Below are 18,994 nucleotides of genomic sequence, written 5' to 3'. Positions count from 1 at the left end.
GGGTTGTGGGGTTTTTTTTTTGTGCTGGGTAGTGCTTTTCATCCCAGGTGGCTGCAATTTCTAGTGAAAATAAGTTGAGCCGTGAAAGGTTGACCCACTCGCCTCCAAATTGCTTTTTATATGATGTGAGACCCTCAGGGCCCAATTCTACCCATAGAAGTGAGAATGATAGCTATCAACATATATAGGAAGTATGTCAGTGTGCACAAAGAAAAAGGTGAACCCCAGAGTGGTCTGAGTGGTCTTTAAAATATGGATTCCCTGTGAAATACCCATTAGAGGGGAAGCGAAGATAATTTAAAATTAGTCTGACACGCTAACGGTTATATCAATGTGTGTTTTTTATACTAGCTCTTTCAGAGAAGCACCAAGATCAGTAGATTCCTTATGACTCTCTTAAACTAGTGTGTAAAATTTGGTTAGTGTCTGATTAGTTGCTTTGATCAGTCTGGTCTAAACTGTTGCCAAAGTACTTACTCTGTAGTAAAGCCACAGTCCCCTTACATGGAGGCCTATTCAAGTGAGTCAAATTACATATGAAAAGTTTATGAAAACTATCCACTGTCTTTGAGTAAATGAATCTTTTTCAGAGCTGAATACCTTAGGAACCGTAGAAATAAAAGCAAAGGTGTTACCAAGAAGAAGTCGTAGAGTCCTTAATTAATTTTTAAATTACTGTCTCAGCAAGTCCAAAAGGAAAATTTTCAGCAAACTTTTATTATTTTTAACTGGACCAGCATTTTTGTAAGCCTGTAATGTATTCAGATCCCATAAAGGGAAAAAAAAAAATCCATCAAAAATTCTGCACAAATTTCTCTTAAGACGTTAATAAGTTGTAACCACCATGTCTGTCTTCTTTCAGGCACACAATATTGGTTTTAATTGTAGCAGTTTAGGGCCAGTGGGACCCTTAAATATGTAGGTTGCATTCTTTCCACCTGTTATTTCTACATAAGATTATTTGCAAGGGAGTGCTGGAAGTCCAGGAGCAGTAAACTTGTCAGAGCAGAGCTGTTTTCCCCTCATCACTAGAGGTTTTTCCCACTTCTCCCATTTTAGTGCCATCATGTACCTGTCTATTCTTAGCCACATGAATCTCAGAAATGTGAACAATTCCTTTTGTCTTTGATAATCCTCCTTCCTTTTGCATAGTAGTAGCAGTAGGTGATCATTCAGAGACAATTTTAGTCCAATATCATATCCGGAAAACTTAGAAAGTTATCCAGCGCTAATAATTTTATGGAACTGGTTTGTACCCAGGCTGGTTTTCTCAAGATGCATGTGTTTTGAATTTAGAGGTTAAGTTTTCAGTCTTCATGTGGCTACCATATTTGTTGGTTGCATTGCGGTGCCATCAGAGTTCATGACCTAGAAACAATGCCAGCAAATTGATGAAATTATCAAGAGAAGTAAGTTATCATGTGACTATCCCATCAAGCAGAAAGGAGACTGTTCAAAACATAGAAACTGGAATACAACTGACATTTGCTTGGTTTATCTACACCTAATTCGGTGCTAGTTCAAGAGGAGAGTTAACACACTGTTACCATCCAGACACTGTATTAATCTACTGATGGCTGAGATACAGATCCAAAACAGGTGTTAAAATATATGGGGTGATACGTAGTTCATCCAGCTCTTCAAAAGTGCCAAGTGTTACTAAGCTTACAGAGCTGTGTAAATATTGGAAAGATAAAAAAACACAATCTTCTGAGGGAATTCATGACCACAGAGTGCAGTAGGAATATTGGATAAAGTCTTCCCTCTTGTGACTGTGGCATTACACCAAGGAAAAATCAGACTCTATTTTGCATCCATCACAGCAGATTGTTAAGAGGTGACAGGCATCTTTTTGAGAAAGTTTTCTCTCTGCCATTTGCAGAAGGGTGTGTGAAATCTCATGGCTGATCTATAGTCGTTACATTACCTGTTTTCTTTCAGCAGGTAACTAGTTAAGTCTGTGTTAAATGGGATTTACTTTGCCATTTCTATTTGCTGTTGGAGTAGAAATGTTCCGACATGACATATGACCAATCAATAATTGGAAAGTGCTTGCATGAGTCATTTGAAGCCAGTAGTTTAGACACTGTCAGCCACAACTGGGATTAAAACCGGCAAAGAGTTGTTCTGCAATCGGTGATTCTGCAGCATCTCCTCTTGGTGTCTGCATTTCACTTAATAAGGGTACCCTGTAGACATCAACTGAAATAACTCCTGCCTTTGTTGCTTGCATGTTTTTGTGAGTTCTGAAATGAGCTTGGCATATACAAATACGCTTTGTTATCCAGCCTAAAGGATGCAGGGCAGGAATTATTATCCTGTTCTGCTGACAACTTGAGTAGAAAAGAAATGGTGTTATTTTACTGTGACTCTGCAGAGAATAAGAGTGTGACTGTACCGCGTGGTTTTCTGGGTATTTTTTTTTTTTTTTTGTACTGATGATGTTTTATTACTGTTACAGGGCTATAATAATCCGAAACGGCGAAGTCATTCCAATGTCTTCAGAATTCACTCCAGAGACTGAACGGCAGCGACTTCAGTACCTGGTAAGAGACCCGAGGACCAAATCAGTTGCTTCTGCTGACAAGTATTGCTCAATAATATCTAAGGTTCAGACACACACGACTGAGTTACTGAGGCTCAGTGAAGGACCACATCTCCACCGAACACCGGTCACTGACCATGTATGTCTTTTAGCTATCATCAAACATGAAGAAAAGCCTGGTGGTGCAAATTGCAGTGAAAGGAGTCATATGTCTCCAGTGAAGGCCATTGATTAGCATGGCTGTGCTTATGTACCTTCTTCAGCTGCAGACCTTCAGCAGCTGATGGATGTTGGATAATGGAGCTTGCATATAGCTAGCAGGCCACAGAGGTATTTCAGTCCGTCCCAGTGTCTACTGTGTGCCGATATAAAATACCACAGACTGCTTCTTCTGTGCACGTGAACAGTGCTGTAGGGTTTTGGTCATTTTGTCTAGTAGTATGTGAATAGCATCTCAATAGGGGAAAAGATATCCCTCCTAGAGGTGATCTCAGTGAGCATTGGTATCTGCAGGGTAGGATGAGTGACGTAAGACCAGTTAGATTTAAGTATAGCAACAGCCACAAAGCTGGGACAGGGTGACTAGCTGAGGACATGTTTGTCATGCGAAAAATCCTGTTACTTTTTAAGTTTTTCATTGATGGCCAGATCCGCTGGTTGAAGTTGGTTGGCTTTTTGTCAAAATATCGTTGCTAACACAGCCAAGAGATTTCTTTTGTGCTTCTTCTGGTCTCTAGCTTTTTCCTCTTTGAAATTTAAGTTTAAGCCAGGAGAGGCTCACTGTCAGCCTTGATTGACACAAAGTGGACAGGCCAAGGCTGGTGGCATTCCTTGGTCTTAAGGTGTCTTTTATCTTAATCCTGGCCCAAGCACTGTGGTTTGAAACTAGGCAAAATGCCAGTGGTTGATGGTGGAGGTAGAAGGTTTTTTAAGGAAAAAACTGTGCATGTTTCCGCAGTTGTCACATTTGATTTTTAGTCAGGTTCACTGGCCTGAAGCTGAAAATTTCAGAGGAAATGCAACCTTAGGAGAGTTCATATTCAGACAACCAAATGGAAAAGATAATTTGTTTTCCTTTAAAATAAAAGGTATCTTTGGTATCTGGCGAGTATGCTACTTCTGTAGGAAATATGAGATAAAACATTGCCTACAAGGGACTTTTTTTTTCCTTTTGATGTCCTGTCTGAAAACAGCAGCTGATCTGAAAAGCGTTTCTGCCGTTTCCTTTGGAAAGTTCCTTTACCTTTGTTTGTTTATTTTAATTCTCTGTGTAACAAATACGCTGGGGCTATGGGTATCATGTTCAAAGAAAATGCGTCCAAGAGAGCAAGAGCGTGAAATAAAATTAGAGATTTTCAAACACAACATTCCATAAGTAACATTTTTACTACAGTGTTTGAAAAAAAAAAAAGACGACAACCCTGAATTTCTTACAAGGTTGACAAACATTACACTCCGAAGGTTACATCTGTCTTGCTGATTAGATCCCAAATAATTCTGCTTACTCACCTTGGCTGTCCCCAGGTTCTGCCATCAGTCTATTGCACCATCAACATCCCTCTTCTGCTGTTCTTATGTGAAAGTTACTTACCTTGGATTTATTTTCTTATTTGCAGTTAAAGGTGAGTTTCCTTGTTTAAAACGTGTTGCGCTGCTCTTCCTGCACAATAGGAAGAAAATCACTTAATCATTTTATCATTAGTATTTTACTTGGTAAATGCAGTGATACTGTTCCCTGTGGGGAAGTTACTGCACAGGCAAAGGGAGAGTATGGATTTACAGCCTGCATACTGAGCATTGGTTCCCCCTTCAGTAGACATGGTTAATCAAGGTGAAGGAGCTTTTCATGTGGCTTTAAGTCTTCTTTTCTGGGCCCTAATTTCCATGTGCAAAGAAATTTGGGGGATAATGAGTTGTTCAGGTCATCTGAGCACCTCTATATGAAGTTCTCCAGCCTAGTCTTAGGCAAAACTGTGCTTCAGCTGGTACTGGTTGAGTAACTGAGAGGGAGAGAAAACAAATGGTTTCCCTCTCAAGCTGCCATTTTAATGTGGATTTATTGCCATGTATCAGAGAGAGGACTTGGGCACAGGCCTCTAGCATGGCAATTTCAAAAGAACAAGTTGACTGCCCCGTCATTCTGACTTTTGGGCAGCTCTGGGCATGGTCATCCCTCTGTCTCCACCTGCACCGTGGTTTTTTTTGCAGTGCAAAGAGAGCATTCAGCTGCAGATTTCAGGCAGACCATATGGCAGAGGCAGACTTCTGTGTCAGGGGACTTGTGAGAGTATTGCTGAAGGCCGTCAATCCTTCAGTCAGAGAGCGCTTCTTAAGGTCATAGAATCATAGAATCCCTAGGTTGGAAAAGATCTTTGAGATCATCAAGTCTGACTGTACGTGACCACAACTAAATGGCCTCAAGCTGCACTGGGGGAGGTTCAGACTGGATATCAGGAAAAGATTTTCAACAGAAATGGTCATTGGGCACTGGCAGAGGCTGCCCGGGGAGGTGCTTGAGTCCCCATCCCTGGAGGTGTTTAAAAGCTGGGTAGACGAGGTCTCAGGGACATGGTTTAATGGCAGATAGGAATAGTTTGGACTTGATGATCCAAGAGGTCTTTTCCAACCTGGTGATTCTATGATTCTAAATCATATCCCTAAGCTCTTCATCTACCTGTCTTTGAAATGCCTCCAGGGATCCACAAACTTACTAAGGGTGCATTCTGAAAGCCTTGCACTAGGATTCCCTTGGTCATTTGGTTTCTGTAGAGGTTCAGTGCCCCGTACTGCTTCCTTTTCACTAGTAGGTGTTCATAGGCCTCCTCTTCTTTTGAATTTTTATATATGTCTCTTTTTAGCACTCTGGCAGGAGAGCTCCACATAGCGCCTACTCCAGGAAAGCCCTGTTTTCTGATATTGGTGTACCTTGAAGGAAAACAAAATCCAGTGTTGACTGGGGACTGCTCTGTTATATTCAGCAGTTGTGCAGGCAATGGCTGCCAGAGGCAATTTTCCTTTCATCTTCTGAGTAGACTATTAATTTCAGTCATGATAGTCTAAATTGCAGAAGTAAATGGCATAGATTTTGTTGCTTATTCCTTGAAAAACATGTTTAAAATGGATGAGTGTATTGCAGATGAGTGCATTTCTGTTAGTTATCAAAATTGCGCTTTGAAGATGTCGTATGAGGTCAAGGTGGTGTTAGTGAATACCATGTCTGTGTGTGTAGCCAGGCGGTGCCCCAAAAGTAGTAGAGACTGGGTCACCATCAGTGAGCTGTGGGTGCTCCTTGTGTTTGGCACCATTCAAACGAAGGTTCACGAGCCCAGGCAGGCATGGGTTCATAGGGGACCTATTCTTATTCATTTTTCAGGTGAGGATTAAGCGATACTAACTTTTTTTCTGAAGGATATTTGGGGAACCTAAGCTTGAAGAGGAAATTAACCTAGATCTCCTAAATGTCAATTCAGTGCTTCAACTGCAAGCCTGGTGCATTGTAATTTTTCTTACAGTTTGTGGCTACCTGCATCACCCCATGTAGGATTGCTTTGACCACCTGACAGTGCTGTGGTAAGAAAGATGTGTAGTGTTATGGAAAGAAAGGATCCTGGCCTTTTATAAGAGAAGAGACCACTGCAGGGGTGGATTTGGCTCCTACTTTACTTTTCCTTTCTACCACCACCTCCTTTATTGTTATTCTCTGTTTGGCTTAAACATGTCCATGTGATAATGAGTGAATAATGCACAAAACTTCCAGAAGCATTGTGCTCTGCAGGCTGTTGTGAGTGGTAGCCCCGTGTAGTAGAATATCCTGTTGGAGAAAATGACGCAATGGGATAAGTTGATGTAGGGGGGCACAGGAATTCTGAAAATAACACAGAATACAGTGTAACCACTAGTGCCAGAGATGTCCCACTGCAGTGCATATCGGAGGAGATGGGAGAGGCGTCAGCAGGCCTTATTGAAGTATGATAAGATACATACAATGTTCCCTGCTACCTAATTAACTGACATAGTGTGTAAGTCTAGACTTATCTTAATTTTGTTTGCTTTGCTGATCACCAGGAAACACAGCAGGAAGTAAATGGCCTTTTGAAAGAAATGTGACTAGTATTTCCTTGAGCGGACTCCATTTTAAACAACTATTGTGGAATGTGATACATCTGTCCGCAAAATACACCACAAAATGGCAGAGAACCAAAAACGTATGATGCAGACTATGCCAGATTTATGCCAAAAAACTGTAATAGCTTCTGAAAGAAAAATGATGGAAAATATTCCAGTTCTACAGAGTAACAAAGTTGTCTGAACACAGCTCATAAGGATATAGAAAGTATTTTCATAGTCACTCTTTTTATTGAATCTTAAGTTCTCTGAATGGTGTTTCTGATCTGAGGTTCTTGTAAATGGAAATTAAACAAATGAACAACTGGAAAATATGGTGCCTCATTACAGATGAAATTCTGGTAATCAGTTCACTTGCTTCTCATTTGATCACTTGAGGGGATTTCAAGGTGTCTGCTCGTAGAACTACTTGAAAGATCTGTAGATTTTTAAAGCGTTGCTTTTTATTTATTTTCTGGTTCTGCTGCCCAGCACAGTTTGATTGGGGTGGAGCTGGAGAAGAATCCTGCATCACAGTAAATGGAGAAGTTTTCAACAGACCTGACTGGAAGTTGCAGCTGAGCTTTATAGTAAAACATTCTTCTCTGTATAGAATTACTAGTGAAGCATCAAAAATAATTATAAGAAAAGCATAAAAATACAGGATTGGTTTTTTAAAAGAGGCTAAACAAAAATCCTCATTTCTTCACATAAGAATTCAGCTCACAGACACTAGAAGCTTCCAAAATGCTCCTTTCCCTGTGTTCCACTGACGCCAAAAATATTAGAATCAAGTTAAGATCCCTGGATTGTAAATCAAGCATTGAGGCTTGGCTGCAGAAGAGAAATCTTATTTGAACGTTAGCAGTCCACTGGTAACTCTGCCAGCTTTATTAATCTTATTTCACTTGTGACCTCAGACTTTCCATCTGAGTAAATCTTTATGAAATGCGGTCTCTCCCAATCACTTTACCTTTTCATTTAAGGAAATTTTTGTTTTTAAAGGGAAAAAATGCTAAAAGCCTATAACTTTTCTCTTCTGGACCTGTGATCCAGTCTAATAAGTAATCTGGTAATCTAAAGGTTAAATAACTTCATTTTGATGCCCGATATGAGGGGGTTTTGCTTTAAATAAAGCTTCTTGTTTTGTAGGCAGATGCAGTAGTCCTTAGCTAGAAGTGGTTTATAATGATTTAATCAAGATAGGCTGTGCATTTTTAGAAGTGAACTGAATTGCACTTTCAGAGCAGATTGACTTCATTGTTTACAATATCATAGACTAGAAACAATTAAAAAATACAAAAAAAAAATATCCAGCACTGCTGTCAATGTGTGGCAATGCATCAAATAAATCAGTAGGGCTGTTTCATCTTTCTTGCAACTGGAATGAAAATAAATAATAAGTATACTTCTAAATAGTTCTAAATAATGAACCCAGAGTTCAGAAAATATGAAGAGCCTCATCTGGACCAATACTACTATACCTCTCAGAAGTCACTAGTGCTTCTCAACCTTTTCTGTAATGAGGAACAGTGACACAGTTAGAAGTCCTCAAAAACAGTTTTTGGTGGGGGGAGGGGACCTTGGCTGACTGTAGACTGCATGAAAAAATTTAATTCCCTTAAGTATACAAGGAGAGAAAATTTGATATAGCTCCTGTTCCAGGAAGAGATCACAATGTCAAGATCACACTTGCATGCTTGAAAGCCACTCTTGAGAGCAGAATCCAGTCCTATTGGCTGCACACAATCTCCCTCTGCACAGTTTTCAGCCGAACTTGAGGTGTTTTCTAGAAGGTTGTTTGTTGACAGGAACGGGGAGAAGCTGACGGAAGGTTAGTGCTGTGATGTGCTGAGCCTGATCCAACTCCTATTAAATTGAGTGGGAACAGGCTCGGCCCTTAAATGCAGGAAATATTTTATTGCGAACTATCTGCATGATAGCTGCCAGGTAGATCAATAAGGGCTCTCACTGCTTCCTGACGCTCACCTTTGATGAACACTAGATTTATGACAAACCCACAAACTAAAGCCAGTTCGTTTGGTCTGCCCTGGCGGCAGCTGCTGCTGAAGATAAGACAGACTTTATTGCCTTAACTGACTGGATAAGGAAAAAGTTATCTGCAGAAAGGTTAAGAATCAACTTTTTTCAGTTCCCTAGCCAGTTTGACTGTGTCTTCAGAAGAGCTCACTTACAGTGCGGCTTTGAGAAGGGAGGGGAAAGGTTTGTTTATGCAAATATTAAAGAAAAATGAGTGAGGTTTATTTTGGAAAGAAGAAATGCGGGATTTTTAAGAATTAACCTATTGTGTCAGGTGATCTGTGTTAAATCCAAACCAAAAATCTGGGTGGTGGACAAAGAGCCTTGTGATGCTTTTGAGTACAGTCAGCTCTGGAGCATGTGCGCTGCATGAATGGCTCAAGCAAAGAGGCCTCCTGGCGTCTCCAGAGCAGCACACCAGAAAGGGCAGCAGCAGTCAAACCTTAACACCATCAAAATGTTAGTTGCAGTTGTGACACAAAATTGTTTCTGCTTTTCTTAAAGACTATCCTGTACGAAAGAAGTGATTTTTAGAAAACAAGAAAATAAAGTGTTCTGCAACTCCTCTTATTGACAGTGTCTTGTGTGATGGGATGCAGCACACTGAGCTGGTAGAAGGGAATGTTTCTCTCAAGGCAGTGAAAAATTAAAGTGTGGTAGTAATATTAGGTTGTGTGTGTTGTTGGCATAGCTGAACTAGGAGTCAAAAAGCTTGAGCTTCACTCCACGCACACCCCTCTTAAGTCTCTGTTTACTCCGTGGCTTTGTCCTTTGACTGTTCCCTTTTCTTAGGTCAGGAAAGGAGATGTGATCTGTTTTACAAAGCCCTGCAGACTCCTTCAGGGTCAATGGATAGGGCATACTTTAGATATCCCAGATGCTGAGGAGCAGAGAGAAGTATGACCTGTAAAGGTCCCTTCCAACACAAAGCGTTCTATAAAGTAGTGAAGGTTTTTGAAGGTAGGAGGATTGTTCCCTTTAAGGTAGTTGCTGGGTGCTAGTCAGTGTCAGAAATGGTGTATGTGCATATAGTGTTCTGAAATAGAGCTTGTAGTCTTTCTTGTTTAAAAGGGGAAAAAATGTATGTAGGAAGGGGATGGTAATGCTACCTTATTAAAAATTGATTATGTCTTGTTTTATGATGTTCATGTGGCATCTGTGGCTTGATTTCTGCCCACAGGCTTACATGCAGCCCCACTTGCTGGGAAATGAGTTCACACATTTAGAGTTTCCACGGAGAGTGCAGCGCAAGGAAGTTGGGAAGAGGATGCTCTACCGTGACTTCAACATGACTGGCTGGTAAGAATGTGTCTCTCTCAGAATCGGGTCAGCCTTCTCTCCAACCAGCGCTTGCTCTGTACTTGCCTTTAATTAGCGTAAACTGCGCCAGACATGGAGGTGTCTGCCTGTGTACTAAGTAGAAGGGTATTTCATTCTTTCAGATGTATTTTTCTTGCAGAAAATGTTTTCAATAAGTTGACCTCTGTCCAGAGCCAGGACCTCTGTTCGTTTTAGCATGTGAGCATTCAAAGTGGAGCAAACACATAAAGGGGAGGATGTGCCAGGAGCTTTTTCTGAAAGCTAAACAACTTTCCTATCTTGGAAGTAGCTTTCTATGGAATCTGAATCAGTGGACCATCATGCCTTTGTATGCCGAGGAATGCTTGCAGAAGGGAAGAGCTGCCTCCTACTCTCCGGTGCAGCTGACCGTGATTTGGGTAACCATTGAGGGATTGTTTCAGGGACAGACCTATCTGAATAAAAGTCATAGGCAGCCTAAAATGAAAAGGCTTGCGTGAATTGTATTGACTCATTGAATTGAAGACAAGAAGAATGATGAGTTTTTGTCTCTGTCTAAATGTCTCCATTGTTTTGTGTTGGTTCAAGAGGCTCCTTCTCAAGTGACTCCCACTCACTTAGGGAAGCCCTAACCCTTGATGTTGTGTGCTCTGTGTGTGACCTGTAAAGACAAAGACCCTATATATGCAAATGGTCTTCACTTACATGCTGTTTGTGTTTTAGCAAATATCCTTTCAGGAAGGAAAAGAATGGAAGGTATTAAAAAGCCTTTAATTCTTGTAGCTTTGGAAACTTGGATGTTCACATGCAACTACAACTCCACATGCTTCTCATTTGTCCCATACTTTATAGACCATAAATGTAATGATGTTTTAATGTCAGAATTATGACCTAAATTTACTATTAATCTGGAGTGTTTGTGCAGAACATGTTAATCTGGGAATAACAATTGCTGTCCATCATCTTGAACAGCTGTTAGTAGAAATATGCAGTCTTACCCTGAGAACGATGACTTCACAATTTAAAAAGGCTACAGGAACGAAAGGATAGAAACAGAATGAGAACATTAGTTCAACCGAGGACTTAAACGGTGAAACATTTGGAAGCTCATGAGACACTCAGTTTCTGCAAAAGGGGGTTTCTTATTAAACTCCTGGATGTCTCTGAAGGCATCAGTAAAGAATGGTTTCATGTAGACTTCCAAAAGCTCTTTTTCAAGATGCAAGATACTATTGAAAAAAAGCAACAGGGGTGGGGAGAGGAGGAGGAAGGAAAATACCTCTAATTTTGAGGAGACCTAGAGAGGTATCATGACCCAAGAACTTCTGAAAGGAGAGTAAGAACAGAATTCTTTCACCATGATTGGGAAGGCAAAGAAGGTTTCTCCAGGTTCTTGGGAGTTGTTTTACATTTCCCCGCTTAGTTAGTGGTCTGGAAAAGAAATGAGGTTAGAATAGTTGAAGTTGTAGCATTGGCAGGTGGCACCACAGCTCTTTTCCTAATAAACAAGAAGGGCCATGAAGAACTGCAAAGAATTAAATTATTTACATGAACGGGTATTACAATGATCAAATTTGGTGTTGATAAATACCAAGTAAAGCACGAAGACGGAAAAGATAACTATTTTGCACGGTAGAGATTCTAAACGAACTTGAAAGCCATGTCAAAAAGCTCAGTGGAAGTTCTGCTTACTGTGATTTTTCCAGTCAAAATCGCCAGTGGCATTTTTGGATACATACAGGGCTGGAATGGTTAAAAATGAAACAAAGAGATGATTCCGCACATCAGTCTGTACTTTGTGAATCTGTGCATAGCATTTCACCTTATTAAAAATTGTTATTGCATAGCTAATACTGTTTGGCATTAGAGGAAAGATAAATAAGAAGGAATGCAAATTTTAAATGTAGAATATTAAGTAAGGTAGAAGAGCTTGGGTAAGTCTAAATGGATGGCAGATTTTATTCAGTGTATTGTTTTTCAGTACTGATGTGTGAGCTCTTGTTAGCTGGCATATGACAGCGTGGAGAAATGAGTTGATTTTCCTGTTGATTTTTCTGAATTTCCTGAAGTGTTGGAAATGTGTTGATCCAGTTAGAGATCCTAATATGGGCAATGAAAAAATTAGCACCAGTTTAGCACAAACATGCTTAGCTGTAAGCCGTTATTCCAGAATAAATACTTAGACTGTGACTTGGAAATTCAAGCCTGAATTCACCTCAGTGCTGTCTCAGAAAGAGGTGGCCTGTGCCAAGCAAAAGCATGTGGAGACTGTGATGAGGCTACCTCTCCCTGCTGTTCCTTTTGACTTCTGGCTGGAAGTGGAAAATGGGGGCTATGTTTTTCCCTGAAAAAAAAATAATTAGAATCTTTTTGCTGCTCCATATCCCACAGCTAGTGCATCAGTTATCTCTTTGCCTCAGGACAATAACATGGTGAGGGAATTGCTCTATTGCCATATTTTTATCTATGTCAGAGCCCTTCTAAACAAGGATCTACTTCTTTTTGCAGGATGTTTGCCCAAAGGAGTCTTGTTTTCCATTGAATTGTATGCAATGATCTCCTAAGCAGAGGAGAAACAATCTGTTTCTACTTATCCAAAATGGTTGAGATTGTGGACAAGATGTTAGATTTCCAGCCTGGTGGGCTCTCAGAGATATGATGGTTTGAGGTGGCTGGTGTTTCACAGTGTTCTTTTTCCATTTCAAGGGTGTTGCTTTTATTTTCTTCCCTTTCTAATTCCTACATGTAACTGATGGATCTGGACACAGCGGCTGAGGACATGTCTGTTCTGCATTTATGTCTAAGGACAGTATCTGTCATGGAGAATAAATTTGCATATATATTCCTTTTCTAGAACACGTCAGATGGAGGTTTGGCCAGCCAGAGCTTGGTACGCTAATGCACTGCCAAACTTTACCACTTAAAATGCAGAAAATCTATTGTCTGAACCTTTTTCTTAGTCGCAGACTTCATATGTGTTGCCATTTGCATGTGCATGTAGAGAGCTGTGGGTGATGTTAGGAAGAAACAGCCACTCTTACGCTTAATTACCAAATCCTTTAATGAGAGGATGTAAAACTCTGCTCTGCTGTTTCCTCAGGAAAATGAACTGTTTTATTTTAAAATTCAGGACACTTTCTGTGTTTTCTATTAGAAGCTGTATGATTATTTTTTGCTCTTCGTTTTTACCCTTCTGTGCTCTGGAGCTTTTCAGATTCTCAACAATGGCTTGGCTCGCCCAGCTTGTTTGGATTACAAAAGGTTATTGTCTTTGGGTCTGTCATAATGCATTTGGCCTTTTATTTTTGCTTTTTCTTTCTTTTTTTTTATTTTTTTTAATGTGAAGTTTCCACACTGGCTTTGTCTCAACAGCCCACAGTGGTACCAGAGCTGCCAAGTTTCCCCACAGCATTAGGACAACGACTGATCCAGCAATGTGTACCGCATCACCAGTCTAGGCTGCCTTTAACTGCTCTGAGACCAGCCTTTCTCTTCTCCCCCTGGCTCTCCCACCCTTTCTCTACATTGGCAGTTGCGTTGAGAAATCCACTGTATTAAATGTATCTAAAATAAATCTATTTAGGTAGGAGCTGACCAGGAGTTGCCCCTACTGCACCTTCACACATTGTGATTGGGCAGCCACTGCAAAACACATACTGTAGCTGGAAAGGCATCTTAAGAGCTGTGTCTCCTGCTGAACAAGCCTCCAAGCTGTCTTGAGCCGTAATTTGCTGGCAGACAACTGTGTTACTGACAGTCTTTCACAGCTGGGTCTCTGGCCTGGGGTTTCCAGGCCCATGGCTTGCAGAGGTTAAACTTGTATCAGAGAAAGAATTGTTCTGGTGGGTTTGACGAGTCCTGGCAGCAGAAGCATCAGGGAAAACTCGGTGGCCATGTAAGCCAAGTGCTATCAGTGCTAAAAAGGCGTGCAGGTAGCCTGAGGCAGAAATACACGGGAGGTGGGAAAGCAGGTCTGATGTTAACTGCTCCTTTAGAGGGCTACACAAAAATTAGTACTCTCTGTCTCCGCCTTTTAAATAAAATGGTTTGCCAGGTTTTCTTTACGTATTGGTGAATCCGGTGTGAACAATTTTGAAATACTGTGCTCTGACTATACCCTAGACACCTTCCGAAAACCTAGTTTTCTGGTTTACTGTGTCCCTCACTGGCCTCGTGGCTTCTCCTTGGGCTCCCCTCTCAGCCTCCTGCAGGGCTGGCGGAGCCATACAGCGTTGCACTTAGAGTAATCCAGAAGACAGTACCAACTGGCATCAACCCTAGTGGTTTCAAAGGTAATTGTTGCTCCTTCTTAGGGCCCAGTGGTCTTTCTACTGCTCACATTGAAGAGGAGTTCCTTAAAGGCTTGTTTCTAGATTACAGCTTTAGCTTTTTGTCATAGTGTGGCAAAAGAGCCCTAGATAATAGGTCCACTTTTTAACCCAACTTGTTGGTAACTTCCTTTGCGCTCCAGGAGCACCCAGAGTTGAGATACATCCCATCAAAAATGGTCTGAGCTGGTGTAGTAGCCACCATGCACCACAGGCTGAAGCCCAAGGCGGCATCAAGAGCCCTCGCTAACTCCGTGTCCCTGTATCTGGCAGGCGGGTGCTGTGGCACACAGTTAGCCACCCGAGGTTCAGCCTGTGCCAGGGAATCGCCTGCCCGCGTGATTTATTCCAAAGCAAGGAGGCTGGTGCCCTGTGGCAAGCGCTAAGAAAAACCCATTTTATTCTAGAGTCAATATTGTCCACTGCCTGGGAAGCCGCCAGCCTGCTCTGTGCTCGCCCTTTTCTTTCCAACAGGGAATGTCTTTCAGCCTCTAAGCATCTGATTAAAACAGCAACTTCACTTTTCAAGCCATTTTGTTTTGTTTGGGATGGATGCCTTTTGCTTTCATTGTGCAGCCTGCCTTGCCGTCTGCGGTTCAGACTCCGGCTCACAAAACCCAGGCTCTCATTAATCACTTATTGGGGATCTAGAATACCCTGGTGAGAGCCAACGTACATGTTTTGCTTGGTAATGCACGAGCTGATTTGAACAAATACTGCCAATGTGGCTGCTATCTTATTCTTTATTGCTGGGCTGGATGTCCTTTGACAGCACGTTCAGGTAGCCTGCCCGAGGAATGCCTGAGCAGATTGAGAAATGCCACAGAAATGCTTTATGGAACAGGCGCCCGCACTGCACCCTGCTTTAATATAAATTGATTTATTGAATCAAGCGCAGAAGCCCTGCTACAGAAACCTTGGGCTATATCCTCTGGAGAACCACCTAATAAAACAGCCCCAACTGACACTCCTCATTAGCTTTTCCACCGATCCCAAGGCAGTATTTAAAGTGACAGTGTCCCTCTTTTTGGCCTGAATTTATCTGCTGGCTAATGCCTGTGGGTCTAATTAGCTTAGCATTATTAGTCTTATTCAGATAAGCTGCATTTCCTAACAGCTTGATTCCAACTTGTAAAAAGTAATTGGAAGTCTGCAAACCCTGTGCCATAACCTGCTTGATTGCGCCTTTTAGGCAAATTCACGTAATTTACAAAAAGTCATCCTTTCCCCCCCACACTTTTAATTGAGCTTTTTTGTCTAGTGAAACCTTCTGTGCTTCTTCTGTTGAAACGCTGGCTGTATTGTTGTGTTTGAGACCTCAGCCGTATCCTTTGTACAATCGCCAGGGAGAGATCAAATTTTAATTTCATAATTACTTCACAAGAAAGCAGCCTTTTCCCCAGTCATGCCTGGTATTAATTTCCTCCCAGCAACTTACATTTTCATAATTTAATGATTATGGGCCACCTTTGCAGTGCTATGCCTTTCTGGAGAAGGCAGAGATAGGATGTCCTTTTTGCAGCAGAAACCATAATCCACAGCCACTTGCCTTGCTTTTTTTCTCTCCGCTCTCATCTCTCATTTCAAGGTAGCCAGGAGTGGACGGGGTGTGCGTCTTCAGTGCACGCAAGCCAGAGCAGCTTGCTGGGTTGTGCCTGGGTGTCTGGGGAGCAGCTCTGCAATGATGAATGGCTGTTTGCAATGTGCATGTTATGCATCTTTTCAAGATTTGCAGCCCTCGCTGCAGGAGCAGCGGGAGGTGAGAGCTGACCTGCTGCGTACAGCACATCTCCTGACAGTGACGAATGACTCTGCTTTCCCCAAGTGCACACATGCCACAGGAGCTGAGCCAGTGTCTTCAGGGCAGGAGAAAGCAGAAAGAAGAAAGTAATAGTGCTGCAACAAAAGAGAAAGCTTAAGTCAGCTAAGTGAGCCTGACAAGAGTGAGATTGGTCTGAGTCATGTCATGCAGGAACATCTCCTTCTGGAAGCAGTGCATGTAAGGCCTGTCCCTTCATGGCTGTGCATCTCCTCGTGAGCTTTGCATTGGCATAAGATTAGGTGCCGCACATGCAAGGACAAACATAAGGCTCCAAGTCTGTTTTACCAGAAATAAGCTAAACTGAAATGAGATAACCTTCAACCTGAAAACCCAAGCAAACCTACTCTTACTCCTGGTAAGGCAAAGTCTCTTTCCCTGCTTCTGCCTTCTCTGGCTTTCCCAGCTGCATAGATTTGACATAACCTAGTCCAGGTCCCTAAAACATCCTCTTTCTTTCTATTACCAACAAGGATTGACTTATGACTCTGCTGCTGGCTGACAGGAGGCCCCTTGCTCCTTGGAGGAGTTTCCAGCACTGCTGTCGGATGGCGAGGTCTCTGCTTGCTGTCTCTCGCTGCCTACCCCATCCTACTCTATAGCTGTCTGTCCCAGAAGAGTTTCCTTCATGATTCCTCCTTAACAACAACCTCCTTTCCTTCCATAGGATCCCAGCTAACAAGCGTGGATCAAGCACTGAGAGGTTAAAATGCAGTCTTTCTCCTGTCTGCTTCACCACATCCTTTTAACAAGAAGTACAGCAAAATGTGACTCTAAAAACGGTTTTTCTGTACATCAAAGTACATTAAGCCCATAGGGTGTTAACAACCTGCTTTCCTTACCCCTTTATCTCCAGAGAAAATTGCTAACATACCTTCCTGTTTGTCTTTTAAATGTAGGAGAGGTGAAGTAAATCTTAAGAAGCTCTCAAGGCAGCAGATTTGCTGAGAAAAGAAAGACTTGGCCTGGTGAGACTGTGGCAGAACATGGATCTACTTGATGTGCAGCTGAAGTATCTGCACACAGTTTCTGTCATTCATGAGTAGTGGAAGCTCAGCTGGTCACAAGCAGGGAATGAAAATGCTCACTGTACACTTGCTCTGTACTTCACAGCCTCCTGAGCACAAAAGCAGCAATGGAATACGCTCAGTTAATTTTTTTTTTCTCATGAGCCTTTTTTGGGAGGGCAAGGACCTCCCTAGGTCCTTGACCAATCACCCTCTTTGTGCCTTTTCTTCCACCATTTTCCCTTAATGCTCCATTAGAGGTGAATGGACTGAAAAATCAGCCACATTCCAAGAGGTGTCTGAGAGAAGGTGCCAATGTTTAAATCTTTCAAATGGGCTGGTCAAGATGGGTAGGGTTTGTTTTGCTTTGGAATTTCTTCCACAGGAGTATGGTCTGCATCATCTCCGTAGTCCCCACTCATCTTAGGGACAGTGAACACACCCTGGAGGTCCAGAGCTCACGTACCAGTCTCATTTGACCAAGCCAGAAATCATATGCATGTATAAGTCATACTGAGATTATTTTTTTTTTTGTCATTTGTAGACGGATAGAGAGAACTGGGATTTGCAAAATGAAGTATTATATAGCTTCAGGTTCAGAAGAAAGGGTTTCTGAATTTTCTGGGAAAAAAACCCTCACGTTTTAAAACTTTACCTAAAGAAACCCTATGAGAGTATCTTGGTTTACAGTAGACCTTTTCCTAAATACTGTTTTGTGCATATGTGCACATGCATTGGTCATCTTTAATTGATTTGGATTTGTAGTCATCTTTTCTCTTAACAAACATTACTGTAGTCTGTGTGCTTTTATTATCTTTGTTTATTTTATTTTTGCATCATTAAACTATAAGTCAGATGAATAATGGCAGAAAGATAGTGAGGCACTGGAGCATTAAAGCTAACCTACCTAGAGGGTACTTAATATCAGATAGTGCTGTCTGGATTTAGAGATCCTGACTCTGCAGAAGCACATATGTGTAAGAACATTTTTAAAAAATTATGGTTCGTTTGAGACATAAATTGCATAATCTTCAGTGGCTCCATGCATAACCTGCACTATGCATCTTTTCTTCTTGTTAGTAAGCACACACTTACACTGGTTTGATGACTATAGTTCAATAGAGTACAGATACAGTTCCTTTTGGGTTAGTGATTTAAGCTCTGCTGTCCAAAGGGTTAGCTTCAATCCACTGATTCCTCATATGGGAAGGGAAAAAATAATTTCTATTAAGTTTTATGTTGCTCAAGGATTAAAATCTGTTTTTTCTACTGGTATGACCAAGAAAAGCTGAGCTTGGGGAATGGGAGTTTGATTTGTTTTGTTGGGGTTTTTTGGGGGTATGCGGAAGGAGGGGTGGATGTTAGGGGATGGTTCTGGATTTGGAGTTTTTTAGACAGTTATAGCAAAGCAGTTCAAGAAATACACCAAATGAAAAGTCTTGTCTCAAAAGAGAGCCTTTATCCTTTGTACTCAGTATGAACTAGAACATTTCTGAAGCTGTAGTGTTTTTTCTTGCTTGCTTGCCACAAGTGGGTTTTGCTCTATGTTTCAAGCTAAAGCCCTTTGATGAAGATTCTTTTTGCTCTTCCTTAGGTTTTATTCTCAGTTTGCTATCAGATGTCACTAGCAGAGATGTGAAACACAAACTTTCTAAAGGGAAGTGTTATGGAAAAGCGGAGCACGGAGTCTGGATTCCCCTGTTGTTTACAGAACTGAGCCTTCCAGGTCAGGGTAGATTGTGTTTTTGCCACCATCTGTTGTGCCTGGGGATGCCAACACAATACTTTTCATGACCAGTAACCTTACACAGTTTATTGTAGAAGAAAATATGATGTGGGGTCAGTTTTTTGA

The 18,994-nt window shown here is 41.5% G+C and overlaps 1 protein-coding gene across 1 annotated transcript in view; it reads left to right on the top strand.

Annotated features, from left to right (window-relative positions):
• PPM1H (protein phosphatase, Mg2+/Mn2+ dependent 1H) overlaps positions 1–18,994 on the top strand; it is a 137,490-nt gene that overhangs the window by 95,635 nt on the left and 22,861 nt on the right. Inside the window, exons 5-6 of the mRNA XM_069852428.1 lie at positions 2,462–2,546; positions 9,870–9,988. Of these exons, the coding sequence (XP_069708529.1) occupies positions 2,462–2,546; positions 9,870–9,988 (204 nt within the window). The remainder of the gene's footprint in view (positions 1–2,461; positions 2,547–9,869; positions 9,989–18,994) is intronic.

Source organism: Phaenicophaeus curvirostris, chromosome 1, assembly GCF_032191515.1.
Source record: "Phaenicophaeus curvirostris isolate KB17595 chromosome 1, BPBGC_Pcur_1.0, whole genome shotgun sequence".
NCBI lineage: Eukaryota > Metazoa > Chordata > Aves > Cuculiformes > Cuculidae > Phaenicophaeus > Phaenicophaeus curvirostris.
The sequence above is the reverse complement of the archived record's forward strand: the minus strand, read 5'-3'. Positions and strand labels throughout refer to the sequence as shown.